The 14,156-nt window shown below is 43.4% G+C and overlaps 1 protein-coding gene and 1 long non-coding RNA gene across 4 annotated transcripts; one reads left to right on the forward strand and one right to left on the reverse strand.

Moving 5' to 3' along the window:
• Positions 1 to 274: 274 nt before the first annotated feature.
• LOC119006509 lies at positions 275 to 5,424 on the reverse strand. Its single transcript, XR_005070822.1, has 3 exons — positions 5,226 to 5,424; positions 1,240 to 1,413; positions 275 to 609 (listed from the first exon to the last, which is right to left on the reverse strand). It is a non-coding gene; the product is annotated as an uncharacterized LOC119006509 (long non-coding RNA).
• A 2,722-nt stretch (positions 5,425 to 8,146) lies between these two features.
• On the forward strand, positions 8,147 to 13,708 carry hapln2 (hyaluronan and proteoglycan link protein 2). 3 transcript variants are annotated; one of them, XM_037075213.1, is made up of 6 exons: positions 8,147 to 8,311; positions 8,392 to 8,496; positions 9,620 to 9,979; positions 10,161 to 10,277; positions 10,361 to 10,543; positions 11,584 to 13,708. In XM_037075213.1, the coding sequence occupies exons 1-6, from the start codon at positions 8,278 to 8,280 to the stop codon at positions 11,859 to 11,861; spliced, it is 1,077 nt and encodes a 358-aa protein (XP_036931108.1). In that variant the 5' UTR covers positions 8,147 to 8,277; the 3' UTR covers positions 11,862 to 13,708. The 3 variants fall into 3 exon arrangements, with proteins under 3 accessions (XP_036931108.1, XP_036931109.1, XP_036931110.1); XM_037075214.1 differs by having other exon boundaries at positions 9,623 to 9,979; XM_037075215.1 differs by having other exon boundaries at positions 11,625 to 11,824.
• Positions 13,709 to 14,156: the final 448 nt, after the last annotated feature.

Genomic DNA, 14,156 nt, shown 5'->3' on the forward strand with positions numbered 1-14,156 from the left:
ATCAGGCAAATACAATCCACATATCTCTGCTCAAAATCAAAACAAAGCTGTATTAAATTCAAGCCGCTCACTTAGATTAAATTGTTCGTGCTCTAACAACTCTGACTGTTTGTTTTCCACTGGATTACACAGCTGACTGAAAACTGCAAGGAAAGAAAAACCTGAACTACTGCCCAATATCACATCTGCATTATAATATGTCAGGAACAGTAATGATATTCTAAACATTTAATATAACAGACGATAGACAGACACCCCTCAGATCGTATCTCATTGCTCATTCAGCTGCATTAACAAATGTCTCCTTGTTTCATTTGTGATTCCTTTATATTTTTTACGTTTTCTACGCTTCTCCCTGGATCTTTTTTCATATGGTGCCTACTGTGCTGACAACCTGAGCCGTCCTGATTCCTTTGGCATGTTTTTTTTCCCCTCCTAAGCTAACTGAGACGTTTTTGATGCCATGTGGAAGGTGTGTCCTGAAGGTGTGTCCTGTAGTGACTCTGTATCTGCAGATAGACTCTCAGCTGCCTGCCTGATGTTAGTCTGATGTGCAGGATGTAGACAGTCGGAATCTCATCTATTCCTCAGTTTAACGCCAACTCACTGCTGCAACAAGCAAAGTAAAAGGAAAGATTCTGTGCTAAAATATTACTTTGATTAAAGTAAATTATACGTATATACAAACTGTGTACTAAAGGTCAACCAGTGATCGACCCGGCCAGTATTAAGCATTGTGATTACTGGAATCAAACTTAATTGATAAAATCATTAAGTAAAAAGTCGAAAAAAAGGTACTTGAACTTGAGTTTTTCCATTTTCAGCTGCTTTGTGCGTCCACTTCGCTACATTTCTATTCACTCCACCATTTTTATTTTATAACTTTAGGCACTAGTTCCTGTAGTTACAGATTGCTTTTTTCAGAGTCAAAATTTGTTTTATTGATCTTGATAATCAGATAAATGCAAATTAGAAAATCAGATAATCGGCCATGTTGTTAATCAGTCAACATATAGTATACATGCATGTAAATATATGTATAATTAAGTTTTTCTTGTCCTTTTGATACCTTTTTATTGACATAAAACCTTTATACTTTATACTTTCAGACTTTTTAGATCCTCAATTTTGATTTTTAGATGCTTTTTTTACAAACTGGTCTCGGTCCTGCTGATGTAGTCATCAGACTATACTGTTATTTCTATTTAATCACGAGGGCTTGTGTGTGTGTGGTGTCACCTGACTCATCGGGGACTCAGAAGTATGCGTGCCACAGGTGTGTTTTGCCGTCTTAGTGGTGGATACCTCTTGTCACTCCATCAGCGCAGCAGCAGTCTGGCTCCTCGGCCCCGCTGATAACACAATCTCCCCATCGGAGGCATCAGTAGTAACACCATGGAGGCTACAAGAGGCCTGGCACCAGATGAGACCAGATAACAACAAGACCAAACCTGCCTGTTATTTAACACGGAGATAACATACATTAAGACGCTGTGCAGGTATTTCACACTTGCTAATGCACAGGAGAGCCATTATACCGCGGTGTGTGGGGGAGGGGCTGCATGCTCAGTTCAGAGAGGGAATGTGTGTCATGTCATCCATGGTTCATTTTCTTTATACAGATAAGTGAACACATGTCTGCAAGAAAGGTGTGACGCCATTATGTTAACACACGTTAAACTAACTGTTCAACAAATTAAATAGATGATTGGGAGATGAGATCAGTGTATCCGCCGCTCCTCGCCTGTGTTATCATGCCCTCTTTCCCTAGAAGGATATAAAGTGTCCTTGTTCTGCTTGGCGAGTTGTAGATACAGTAAATATTCAAACACACACACACACACACACACACACTGTATTGTATTGTTCTGAGGTTTTGTGTTGTGGCGTTCAGCACACAGAGAGAAAACACTCCAGAGGAGCTGCAGGCTAACCAGAGTAAGACAGGTATGGGAATGTTGGCTTATCTCTTTCCCTCCTCTGCTCTCAGATCCGTATCTCCCTGTGTGACTATCACATGGGGCGTCAGCGTGTTACAAAACTAACTCATCTGCTATGCGATTGGTTGAGGAGCCTCGGGCTCATCGTTAAATCATTCCACGTCGAGGGCAACAGGTCAATACGTCGTTCTCCTGCCGCTGTCTAGCCAGATGCTCTCCGCTTGTGTGCAGCTGTTTGTGTTGAAAAAGACAAAATAACTTAAGAGATTTCACCAAAACTGTACAAACATTCTGAACTGAAAAATAAAAGATGTACAATGTTAAAGTGCTTCAGGCTATCAGCAGCTTTTCACGCAATTAGTCATGGATGAAATACTTTACGACACCTGGCAGAGCATCTGAGTGACTGAGCAGCCAATCAGTGACGAGACTGCATGCCATCAGGTCGCCAAAGAAATATGACATCATGAAAATGAATAAACAATAAAGAGAATCAGTCTCATCGCTCTCATCAACACCATTCTCTCAAACTCTCATCATCTGTTCAGATCAAGTTAGCGGCTGCTGTTGTTGGAGAATTTAGCAGCTAAAGAGCCAAAACATTCAATACGCTAACGTTGTATCTAAGTGGTTGTATGTGTTCAATTTAAAAAGTTTCAGCTGGGAAGTCAGGAAGCTTTTTGGGCTTCAAAACACCTCCGAGCAGTAATGAACAGTGCTCCGCCTCCAACACTGTGTCCAGAAATGAAACAGCCTTTAACAGACCGGATGTTGATAACACGTCATCACTTTGTGCGGCAGAATTTAACACTTTCCTCTGGGTCTTAAATTCAGATCAAAGACGAGCCGAGGTTATAAGTACCCAGGTCCACTACAGAGTCAACTGACCCGGTGTAAACACAGACTTTACACATTCCCAGTCCACATAAAAGCCCAATTCTTGCAGGTTTATTCTGGATATTTGTCCAGCCGAAGAGGAATATTAAATTAATATAAACAAGGAACGCCCAAGTTCACCTGTTGACCACTCACAGCACAACTAGGCTCCTGAATACAACCGGTGAAAGACTCACAAAAGGAGAGAATAGTGAGTTAATGAATGAGTTCTTCTCAACCGGTTCTTTTGTAGAAACACAAAGAACTGCACAGTATCTCGGTCAACAATTTTCACTGCAATCACACAACAATCTCACACATGTAGCTGCTCCACTGACACTGAGTGAAAGGAATGTGAAACTCTTCTCGGCTCCATGTTGCTTATTTAAAAATGTGCATTGTCTGCTGCAGAACGGAGGGTTGAAGGTCAAATCCAGCTCCATTTTGACTCCTGGGCCCAACATGTGTGAGGTATGCAAAGAGAACAAAAAGGAACCCGCATTCACCTGCATGACTGACATAAGGGGGGATACAGGTGACCCCTCGGTCAGACGGGGGAGCCTCTCGAGCTGTCAGGAGCGTTCAACTTTCTGAGCGGTGAGGAGGGCAAATCTGTCACTACACTCAGAAACTGTCAGTCGCAGTGACGCTTCAGGAGAGGGGAGCATCTGCAGGAATGTTGAAAATATTTCAGGGGGTTGCGTGTCTTCACAGGGGGAATCTTTCAGAGCGGGAGAGCTGTTGTCAGAAAGTACATATTTTACCCCACGAGGCCGTCTGCATGACCCCGACGCTTGTCACGCCTTTCGTCAACCGAGTCACGCACCGTTGCAAGACGCAAACTGATACGCCATCGGGGCTGCAGGCTGCTCTCATATCAGCCTCGCTCATCTATTGTACACGGATGAAAAGGGACATTTGGTCAGTCAGCGCGGCAGTTAAAGACAAATGGCAGCATAAATCTGCAGGAATATGAGGGCAGGTGGGGCTTTCAACGGATCTTTGTTTCTGTTCATACTGAATTAATGGGAAACTAAAAAACAGGACAAACAAGAATAATCAGAATGAGTGATTTAAGTGATTCACAGTAACTGCTTCAGGAGCAGAGCAACACACCCATCAATCACATGGAAATGAAAGTGTCAGAGTTCACCTGCAGGCTGGAAGACGTTACTGAGAGCTCTCAGCAGCTGCAGAGGACGAGTGGACAGGAAATCAGTCAAACAGAGAGACTGAGTGACGAGAAGCTCAGAACTGACTGATCCTCGTCTCTTTACAGGAAAACATCATCTATCAGGGCCTTCAAGTCTCGGCTTGAACTCACTTGAGTTCATTGTAAAATAATACAATGAACGGTTTCCTTTAAAGCTTCCACATGATGGTATAATGGTGCGGAAAGTGTTCAGTTTCATTGGATTCATGATATTCATCTACAAATAACTGTCAACTTAAAATTGATTCAGTTTTTCTCCTTTTTAGAACTTGATGGTATCAGGATATACAAGATTTTTGACCTCTGACCCCACTTGTAAAGATTAGAGCCAAAACGACACATGACACGACTGTTGTGTTTGGATAAAGTGAATAAAACAAGTGTGAAGGCTTGTTGTTGACTAGCAGCTCCCAACATACTGATACGAACTTCATACAGCAGAGGGCAGAATTTGTTCTGCTCATTCACTGGTGCTGATGATACAGACACAGATACAGATACAGAAAAAAGGTTGAACTGTATAAGTTTAGCAGCTGTATTCGGAGTTTATGTACTGGTGCTCAATATGTATTAGTAAATTTATCTCAGTGTGGTTGTAGACTGCAGTCTTTAGGAACTTGGACTGTGTTTCACTAGTTAATGGCGAGAGACAAGAAAGTCACAGTTTGCCCTCAAGCTTGTAAGGAAGCGTTTATTCGTGACCTACCGACACCAACATGGCCGTCACACGGTTTTATATCAACACAAAACATTTAACGTCTCCTTCACATCACATGTATTTGAGCTCACTTTCATGTCAGGAGGCGAGGAGGCCGAGACCACTTGTTTGAGACGCCACTTCAACATTTGTTCGTCAAACTGCTGGATGTTTTTTAATAAAGATATCAGGACATTTGTCAGCTGCGTTTGTGCCGACAGAACATGGAATTTTAGGCCCAATATAACCTTCACCTAACAACACAGAAGTGAACATTTAACCTAAAGAACGTAAAGTTTCAAGTTTCAACATATCAGTGGTTTGCAGAAATTGCATTCACTCTGGTGATTGGATCGACTGTCATGTTTTCACGGTCTTGTTCTCTGGAGTTAGTGGCAGAGAATCACGAAATATATAAATCTAAACAAAATATATACGTCTATTACAGGGAAACCAAAACGTCACAAACAATGACATGATATATTTCCTCTTCTAGTACCTGATGAAATTAAATGGGAACAAACTGAAGGTGTACAGAGGGGCTCTGGTACCAACAGGTCCAGTTGGGATTAAAAAAAACAAAGGCCTGCAGGTGCCAAGCTACTGACAGCAAGGATCTCTCTTCCCTGATGCAGGTAACCTCGATGAAACTAGAAAGAACAAAAACAGTAAATAAATCCCAGCAGGGTCTTGGTGGTCTGCAGTGTCATGGGCAGAACCAGAAATAAGAACAACTGTGTTCCCACCTCTTTTAAACCTTCACAGGAGGTTGTCGTCACATCCTGACTGGACGCCTCCAGCTGCTCTCACTCATTAATGAGTCTCCGCACCTGCGACAGGTGATCTGAATCCACTGCAATCAGTCTAGAGGGAGCCAGAGATCAGCACTGCACAATATGGGACTGATACAAGACTTTAATGACAAACTGTGACTTTCTGGGGATGAACAGTTGTATTGACCCAAACCTTGAAATGATAGCTAGATAGCTAGATAGATAGATAGATAGATAGATAGATAGATAGATAGATAGATAGATAGATAGACGGTTGGCCGTTTTCACCTCGAGGTGTTTGGGTGAATACTAATTGGAGAGTAAGACAGAGTCCCATTGATGACGGAGCACAATGGAGAAGCAACACAAGCACAAAAAAACAAGAAGAATCCCATTATTTCATCTTCTTTCCACATTGGACCGTGTTTGTGTGACCGCCGCCTGCTGTCACTGCGTGGAGACCGTGACTGTCACAATGCGGCCCTTGTGCCCGGGGGCCACGGCGGCAGAGGAAACCAGAGCTGACACAGCTTCCTCTCCCGCTGCCCCCCAGAGCCGTGTGGGCACTAACAAAGATGGCTGAATGCACACTATAGTCCTCTTTGGCATCGGCCCTCTGGGAAAGGTTAGAAAACACAGGAGGGCTTGTTGTCAGCGATGGCTCATCATCGTATTCACTGTACGCTACAATATGCTGTTTGACCGACGCAGCCAATATAGCAGCCAGGATGCTAATTCGACTTTCATATCAGTCAAATGTGGTTAAAAAAAACACATATCACATATAATTAGTTTGATAGAGTGTTTTTACTGAACAATTTCTTTTGCTACAGAAATTTATAAACACATTTCTGCTGCAGATTATTGAAACAGTGGAAAATGTTAATTCAAAAGGATTGGTGGCACCATCAAGCTAACAAGCAAGCTAAATAGCTAATGAACCAGAGCAGAAACCAGTAGTGAGCATGCAAGCTGGCAAGTGGTTTCATCCTCCCTCTCTTTTAACGGTGTATGTGGTTCTTTAAATGCATCCATGCTAGCTTAAACCAGGATACACAGCAGGTTACAGCATGTTAAAGTCTGAAATGTGTTTGGAGGACTGAAGATAATCCAAGTGACTGTATATCTGGTTAGTCTACTGGCTCACACGAGTGAAGAGCTGCCATGAAGTCACCCATTGGTTTGTGGACAACCATTTTGATGACCATCGCCTGGTGGTGCTGGATGTGAGTGACATGGAAACTCCTGGTTTGTGCTCAAACGTCACCAACCTTGAACATTCAACACTCACCTCTCTTGAACAGGAGGCAAACAATCGCCACTGTTGGTTTCACGTATTTCAAGCCTCATTTTGACATTATGGGCGTCGCCATCTTGGGGTTTTATCCAGTAAGAAATAATCATGTTTGGACGAGATGGTGGAGCGGAAGAGAATATCTTGATTGGATTTGAGATTACAGTAACTTGTCCATCAGAGTGTAGCCAAACCCAAAAGCATACCCTGCTTTAATGGCTGTTTTACTATAAATGGGACCTAAATTCACAAAATGAACATCATGCTGTGTTGAAGAAGACTTGAAACTAGTGATTGAGATCATAAACTTATGAGGAAAGTGTTGACGGATGTCATAAATTAAGTGAGAAGTAGGTTAATTTCATACAACCAGTGCTAACAAATAAAGGCCCTACCTAGGAAAGGACAATGATGGGAATTAGGACGGGAGTCAGGATATTTTAATTGTCTGTTCCAATGTGCAGCCAATTTGTCGCCTCAGTCTATATAACAGTAAGCAGAAAAATGTATTAAAAAACATAAAGCTTCAGGTTTTGGTGTCAAAGTCAGGGTCAGATCTTTAAGATGCAGGTACAGGATGGATTCAGGCCTCTGACAAAAAGTCTAACAGGTTTAAAACCTTTCAGCAATTGGAAGCGGTGCAGTTGTTTTCTACATCATCAATTTTACAGGTAAATTTAGTTCAATACCCACAAGGAGTAAAATTACAATTACTTTGCCTCACAAAGATGAAATCAATAGCAAACAGTGAACAAAGAGAGCATGTCAGAGCTTCATATGGTCATCAACATCTGGAGCGGAGAGGACAACAATCCTGTTTACACACTGTTGACAACAGACTGGACCAGATGACCGGAGAGAGGAGAGAGGAGAGAGGGAAGAGGGAAGAGAGGAGAGAGGAGAGAGGACAGAGGGAAGAGAAGAGAGAGGAGAGGGGAGAGAGGAGAGAGGAGAGAGGACAGAGGGAAGAGAAGAGAGAGGAGAGGGGAGAGAGGAGAGAGGACAGAGGGAAGAGGGAAGAGAGGAGAGAGGAGAGAGGACAGAGGGAAGAGGGAAGAGAGGAGAGAGGAGAGAGGACAGAGGAGAGAGAAGAGAGAGAGGAGAGAGGAGAGGGGAGAGAGGAGAGGGGAGAGAGGAGAGAGGACAGAGGGAAGAGAAGAGAGAGAGGAGAGGTGAGAGGGGAGAGAGGGGAGGGGAGAGAGTACAGAGGAGAGAGGACAGAGGGAAGAGGGGAGAGAGGAGAGAGGAGAGAGGAGAGAGGAGAGGGGAGAGAGGAGAGAGAGGAGAGAGGAGAGAGGAGAGGGGAGAGGGGAGAGGGGGAGAGGGGGAGGTGAGGGTGAGACCGATGAACTGACAGCTCAACATTCAGGGCTCAGCCAGACGACCAAACGGATTAACAGGCGCGTCGACTTCCTGAAGTTATGTAGTACGTAAGATTTCAGACGCTTTGAAATCACCGTCGTCATGTGGGACGTCGCAGGAGGATGACCGGACACCTGAATCTTCTAAACTTTACAGGTTTGAACTCTTGTTTTTCGTCTTTGTTCTGTCGCTGATTAGTGTGAAGAAGACTGAATCTGTTTTCTCATGAACTGTAGGCGCTGGAAGAGCGACTTCCTCCATAATGAACTGTGTGGTGATACTTCTCTTAACATCAAGCTGCCTCACCTGGTCATCAGCTATGTATACCCCCAGCAGAGCAGGTAGGGTAATGAGGGATTTTACCTTAAATATGAGGGTTTTTTCAAGTTCACATAGAGTCAAAATCAATGTTAAAATATGTCATCACAAAAAAGTTGTGTTTTTGGGGACTGGGCCTCAGATTACCCTAGAAAAACCCAATTTTATTCTCTGATTCTACTGAAACGTGATCACATTTTATGGAGAAAACATCTTCTGTTTTTTCCCTCCGAGGTCCTTTGGCTGCTGGATGGATAGCTTTAGTTGTTGTTAAAGTAGCTACTAACTGCCGTTAACCAGCATCCTCCCAGTGAACAGCAATGGACTGGGGCTGTGTGCAGCCTCCTAGAATGACAGAGGCGATTTACAGGACTAAGGTGATTTATGGAGTATACTGGTGGACAGATACCGGTATTTGGCCACCACGTTCATCCCTGTGAAAGCTGCTCAGTGGAGCAGGAAGCAGAAAAAGTTTGACTATATAATAGTACAAAAAATAAATACCTGGATTTTTTGCATATTCATAAAGACTTCCACTGGCTTTTCCCCCTAATTTTATCAGATTAAATGCACCAAGTTCTTTTTGTGTGGGTTTTGACAAAAAAAAACCTCTACCTACCATTTCACAGACACTTATGGGAGAAGGTCATTTTGGGCTCCAGTGCATCACATGGTGTTGCAATGACACCGTTTGGCCACTTTGTCAAATTGGCCTTAACTTCGGGGATCGTCGTGGTGGCTGTTGACATCTAGCAAGCCTGGTTAGTGGTGTTATTTGACACATGAACCCTGGGATGTCAGAAGCCAACAGTGGCAATAAAACTACCAATGTACTGTACTGTCAAAAAATTGGTCTTTTCAAAGAGAGAGTTCCACTAGTGGCTGGCGAGGAGGGAAATGTACCTTCAGGTCTATTGGCCACTGCTAACAGCAACCAATATGCCCAACGAGTCCGTCACCAGCTGCCTGAATCTCCGGTAGACGTTTTGCAGGGAACTTAATTTAAAATATTTTTTGGTATTCACTGTAACTCGTCTCTAAATTTCTACATATGTGTTTGTATATAGATTGTTTTTAAATATCTGTTTGGATTAAATCTATCTGTTTGGAAAAATTGATGCCACCTAGCGGATCCTCTTTCATCAGCAGCACCCAAGAAGCTAAAGTACCTCCTCGAGCCGCTGGTGTACGCCGAGGTCGTTGGCCGAAGGGGAGATAACGTCACCTTGCCGTGCATCCTGAGAACCAAACCCAGCCATTACAAAGTGAAATGGACTAAGCTGGAGCCGGGGCACGTCGGGCCCGAGAACATTATCATGATATCAAACGCACAAGCCTGCAAGCCGTACGGACATCTCGGACACCGGGCTTCTCTCCGGAAAGCTCACGCCATGGACGCCTCCCTGCAGCTCAGCCATCTGGAGCTGGAAGACAGCGGCACGTATCGCTGCGAGCTCATCAATGGCATCGAGGACGAGAACGTCGTCATTTCTTTGAGGATAGAAGGTAACAAGAAGCTATTTGTCTTTTCAAAATGCTGATCTGAAGGACTTTCAAGGGCACATACTGAATCAACCAGTACAATCTGTATTTGAAATGTTCCCGCTCCTCGGTAGGGATGATGACTTATAGCTATGGTCAAACAAGTGTAAAAACAAAAACACTGACAAGTGGTTTCCATTTCCAGGTGTAGTGTTCCCGTATCAGAGTAAAAATGGCCGCTACAAATACACTTTCCATGAGGCTAAAGAAGTTTGTGCCCAGCAAGATGGCACATTAGCCTCATACAGCCAACTGTTCAGAGGTACCGCATGTCTAAAGAGTCATCAGCAATATGTTGCCTGCAGCTGTTTCACCTCTCTTAAATCGGCCTGTGTCCTCCTGCAGCGTGGACGGAGGGTCTGGACTGGTGTAACGCCGGCTGGCTCCGCGACGGGACCGTTCATTACCCCATCATTCACCCTCGACCGGCCTGTGGAGGAGAGATGCTCTCCGGCATCCGCAGTTACGGACCAAAAGACAAGAATCACGATCGGTTTGACGCTTTCTGCTTCACCTCCAAGACGTCAGGTAAGCTTTGAGGGACTCGGCTCAGATCAGCATTTCGTCTGGTTTCCTGACAGAAAGCTAGAAGTAAACTGGAGTTTTTCCAAGGCAGAGTAGCTCTTGATTATAAAATAAATAACTGTGCAAGATGCAAAATTCACAGGCAGGCAGGTTGAAGTCCACAGATTGAAAGTGCTGGCAGCAAAAAAGGCAGCAAGGAAAATCCAAGAAAAGAAAGAGTAATACGATAATGGAGGAAAAAACCATAACCATGAAAAAAATCAGGAACATACAATGACTTGTGATTAACTAATGAAACCGTGGTGAGCAGGACAAGGGCACAAATACACAAGTAATATATGAGATCAAATCTACAAAGTAAACAGGAAATGACAAACAAAATGCCCAAGCATGACATTAAAACGAACAAAAATGAAAATAAGAAATGTAAATGTCCAGAAAAAAAATATTTTATCTTTGTCTCATTAGCCAGTTAAAGTAAGAGATGCATAAAGAAATATTCGTCTCAGATTTGGAGCACAAATTTAATAAAATCTGTGTTAAGCTGGTAACAAACTACAGCTCCAGACAAATGCAGGAGAATTCTGATGTGGGATCTTGGTCCTTCATGAAACACAGCCGAGATTATCAGGTAAGTCATCAGAGCTGCCCAGATAAATATCAAATGTTTTGGATATTTACAACTTAAAATCTGGACAATGATATCAGTATTTCCCAAAGAAGGAGCCGCTGACATCTGTCAACATACTACCATCATTTTCTTGGGTTTTCCAACGGAGCAGCACCGTTCAGTGATGTGTGAAGAGAAGATGTTGTTTATTTCACAGTTCTTTTGAAGTGTTTCACTGAATGTCAACTCTGTGGTAACAAAACCGACCTTCAGTCCTGAGAGTGGGACTGATGGTAGGCTGACAGAGGACAATAACATCTGTTGGTGAGGCGTGATGAGAAAGTTCCTCAGTGGGAAAAATACTTGGCCAGTGTCTGTTTCCACTGCAGCCGGAGAAATGTGACAAACTAGATCTAGATGTTTGTTTCCGCAGGCTCCATCTCCTACATACCAGGGTCTTTTTCCTTCGACCAGGCGGTACGCGCATGCAGACGTCAGGGAGCCGAGTTGGCGTTGGTCGGCCATCTTTACTCCGCCTGGCGTTTCCAGAAATACGACCAGTGTGACGGCGGGTGGCTGAGAGACGGCAGCGTGCGGTTTCCTATCAGCAACCCCAGGGAGCGCTGCGGAGGCATCCCCGAGGCGGGGGTGCGCTCGTTTGGGTTCCCAAACAAGACGACGCATCTCTACGGGGCTTACTGCTACAGGTAGCCCAGAACGGAAACAAACAAAAGAACAGATGCACTTCTTATGTCAGTGTCTCGACAGAGATGTGAGTCCAGGCCCAGAATTCATGACCGTGTTTACTACAGCTTGATCCATCAACGAGCAGGAAAACCTCAGATCTGAAGCTACAGCAATGACAGACAGATTAATTATAAGGTTATATTCAATCTTTTCAAATTGAATCAGTCATTCAGAGAGAGCTTTTATTGAAAACAGGGACTTTTGAGTCTACTGTAAAGTTAAAAGGCTCCAATTTCTTGTAACTTGGTGGAGAGAAAAAATGCTCAGAACTACTTTAGATTGCAGATAAAAACCTTTTTTACAGTCAAAACTGAATGTTTGGGTTGTTTTCAGCTACCAACATCACATGGTGCTGTGGCCGCTGAACCACTTGCTGTGTCTCAGTTCAGGTCTGCATTGTTTGGAGGAGCATTTAAAGGCCAATTACGTCACAACGCCACGTGAAGGCTCTCCCAGTCTGAAGGCTCCTCCAGATGCTCCTTCTTCTCCCTGTTTCTGGAGGATGCACCGCTACGATCCTTCACATATCCCGAGATTCTTTGCGCGCCCGAAAAAGAAGAAAGAAAGTGAGAAACTGGCGACATCGGGTGGCGTAGATCATCACTTTCGCAGGCCTGGGCTGCAGGATTCCTGACATAAGGGTAAAGCATCTGGTTGACACGGTTAACAAGGTCTCTGAAGGACTCGCCTTCAAAGGATGCAGACCCTGAACTGAGACACAGCATCTGTCTTCAATCCCTCATTCAGGATCTTTAAATTGAAGTGGAAACAGACAACTTTTCCCTCTCAGCGTTTCTGATTGGTGTTATTTTTGCGATACACTGAGATGTTTGTTTCGTTTGCTCTCTGCTTCTCTGGTTCCTCCTGGTTTTGTTTTCTGGCTGCTAGCGTTAACTAGCAGTAGCATTAGGAACTTGTCTCCCGCCACCAGCACAGCTACAAACCAAAAAGAAACACCGATCTCAGTGCTGTCATCAACACCCAGCTGTGTTGGTAAGTAGACAGGATTTGTTACTAACTGTATGTGGGTTTTGAACCTCTCGAGTCCTGGAGGTGTCTGGGGAGCAAACTTTGATATTCATCGACTGAACACAAGTCAGCTGGCTTTTCATTTCCTCTGTTTCTATCTGGGAACTTGGGAGAAAATGGCAGAGTTGACATCACGTGATGCTGAAACACGGCGGACGAAGCTAAATGTTGGGTTATAGTCATTTGTCTTTGTGCTTCGTGTCAAATACTGGAAACCACTTTCAACTGCGTGTGAGTGATTACATGAACAGTTTGAGGAACAACTTTGCGACTCTGGAAATGAGAGTAATCCTCGCAGGCTGTGGTTGTGAAGCATTTTTCATTAGCAGTGTCGAGTTCGAGTTATTCTATTTGTTCCATGGTTACCTGAGGATGGTGACCGGGGAAAACAAAGCCTCTTCCTGTTTTGTTTGCACGATGACCTTGAATCCAGCCGTCATTTTTCTGTGAAAAATGCAGCGCGGTGTCGCCTGAACAGCACAGGAGAACCAATCTACAGCCATTACACTCACTGTGCAATCAATATTCACTTCAGAATGATAAGTTGTCTATTTCCACTTTAATAATCATGTCCAGAAGAAGTTGTCGGCCAATAAAACAGAATGTTAACTGATGTTTTTAATGACACAATCATCTGATTTAACCTGTAACGGTTCTGCGTCTGGTTTACTGACTGAACGGCTTCCTGCAGCTCATCTGAAGAAGACACAAATAACACTGCTGCTTACTTTCACAATGAACTGGTTTATGTGTGAATTAATTACATGTAACTCAATAAAATGATGTCCAACATGTCATTTATTATGTCAGCTGTGTGTCTGATTTGAATCTTCATTACTTTGACGACCGCTTGTTGGGAACATTTGGCCTCTTAAAGACACTTTGAACCAGAAATCAATAAGAAACTGAATCGGTGATAATCAAAGATCTTATCTGGAGTTGAGAAGTTTGGGGATAAATATTTCAAACTGCTTAAATCTGCCAGAAAGTGCCAAAAAACAACCCAAAGTCAAGTGCAGTGTATCTGAACCGACACTGTTCTGTTGAATCAGAGTCAAACGATCAAGATAAATATTACAAATTATGTTTTTTATAAACATTTTAATGTGTTATTTATACAGTTAAATCAACAGGCGACATGTAACAACAGTAAAAATCTCAGACTACATTAAAAAAATTACATTTTTATTTCTCCTTCTCCATTTCTACGACATTATTTCTACACTTATC

This window comes from Acanthopagrus latus, chromosome 17 (assembly GCF_904848185.1).
Source record: "Acanthopagrus latus isolate v.2019 chromosome 17, fAcaLat1.1, whole genome shotgun sequence".
In the NCBI taxonomy this organism is placed as follows: domain Eukaryota; kingdom Metazoa; phylum Chordata; class Actinopteri; order Spariformes; family Sparidae; genus Acanthopagrus; species Acanthopagrus latus.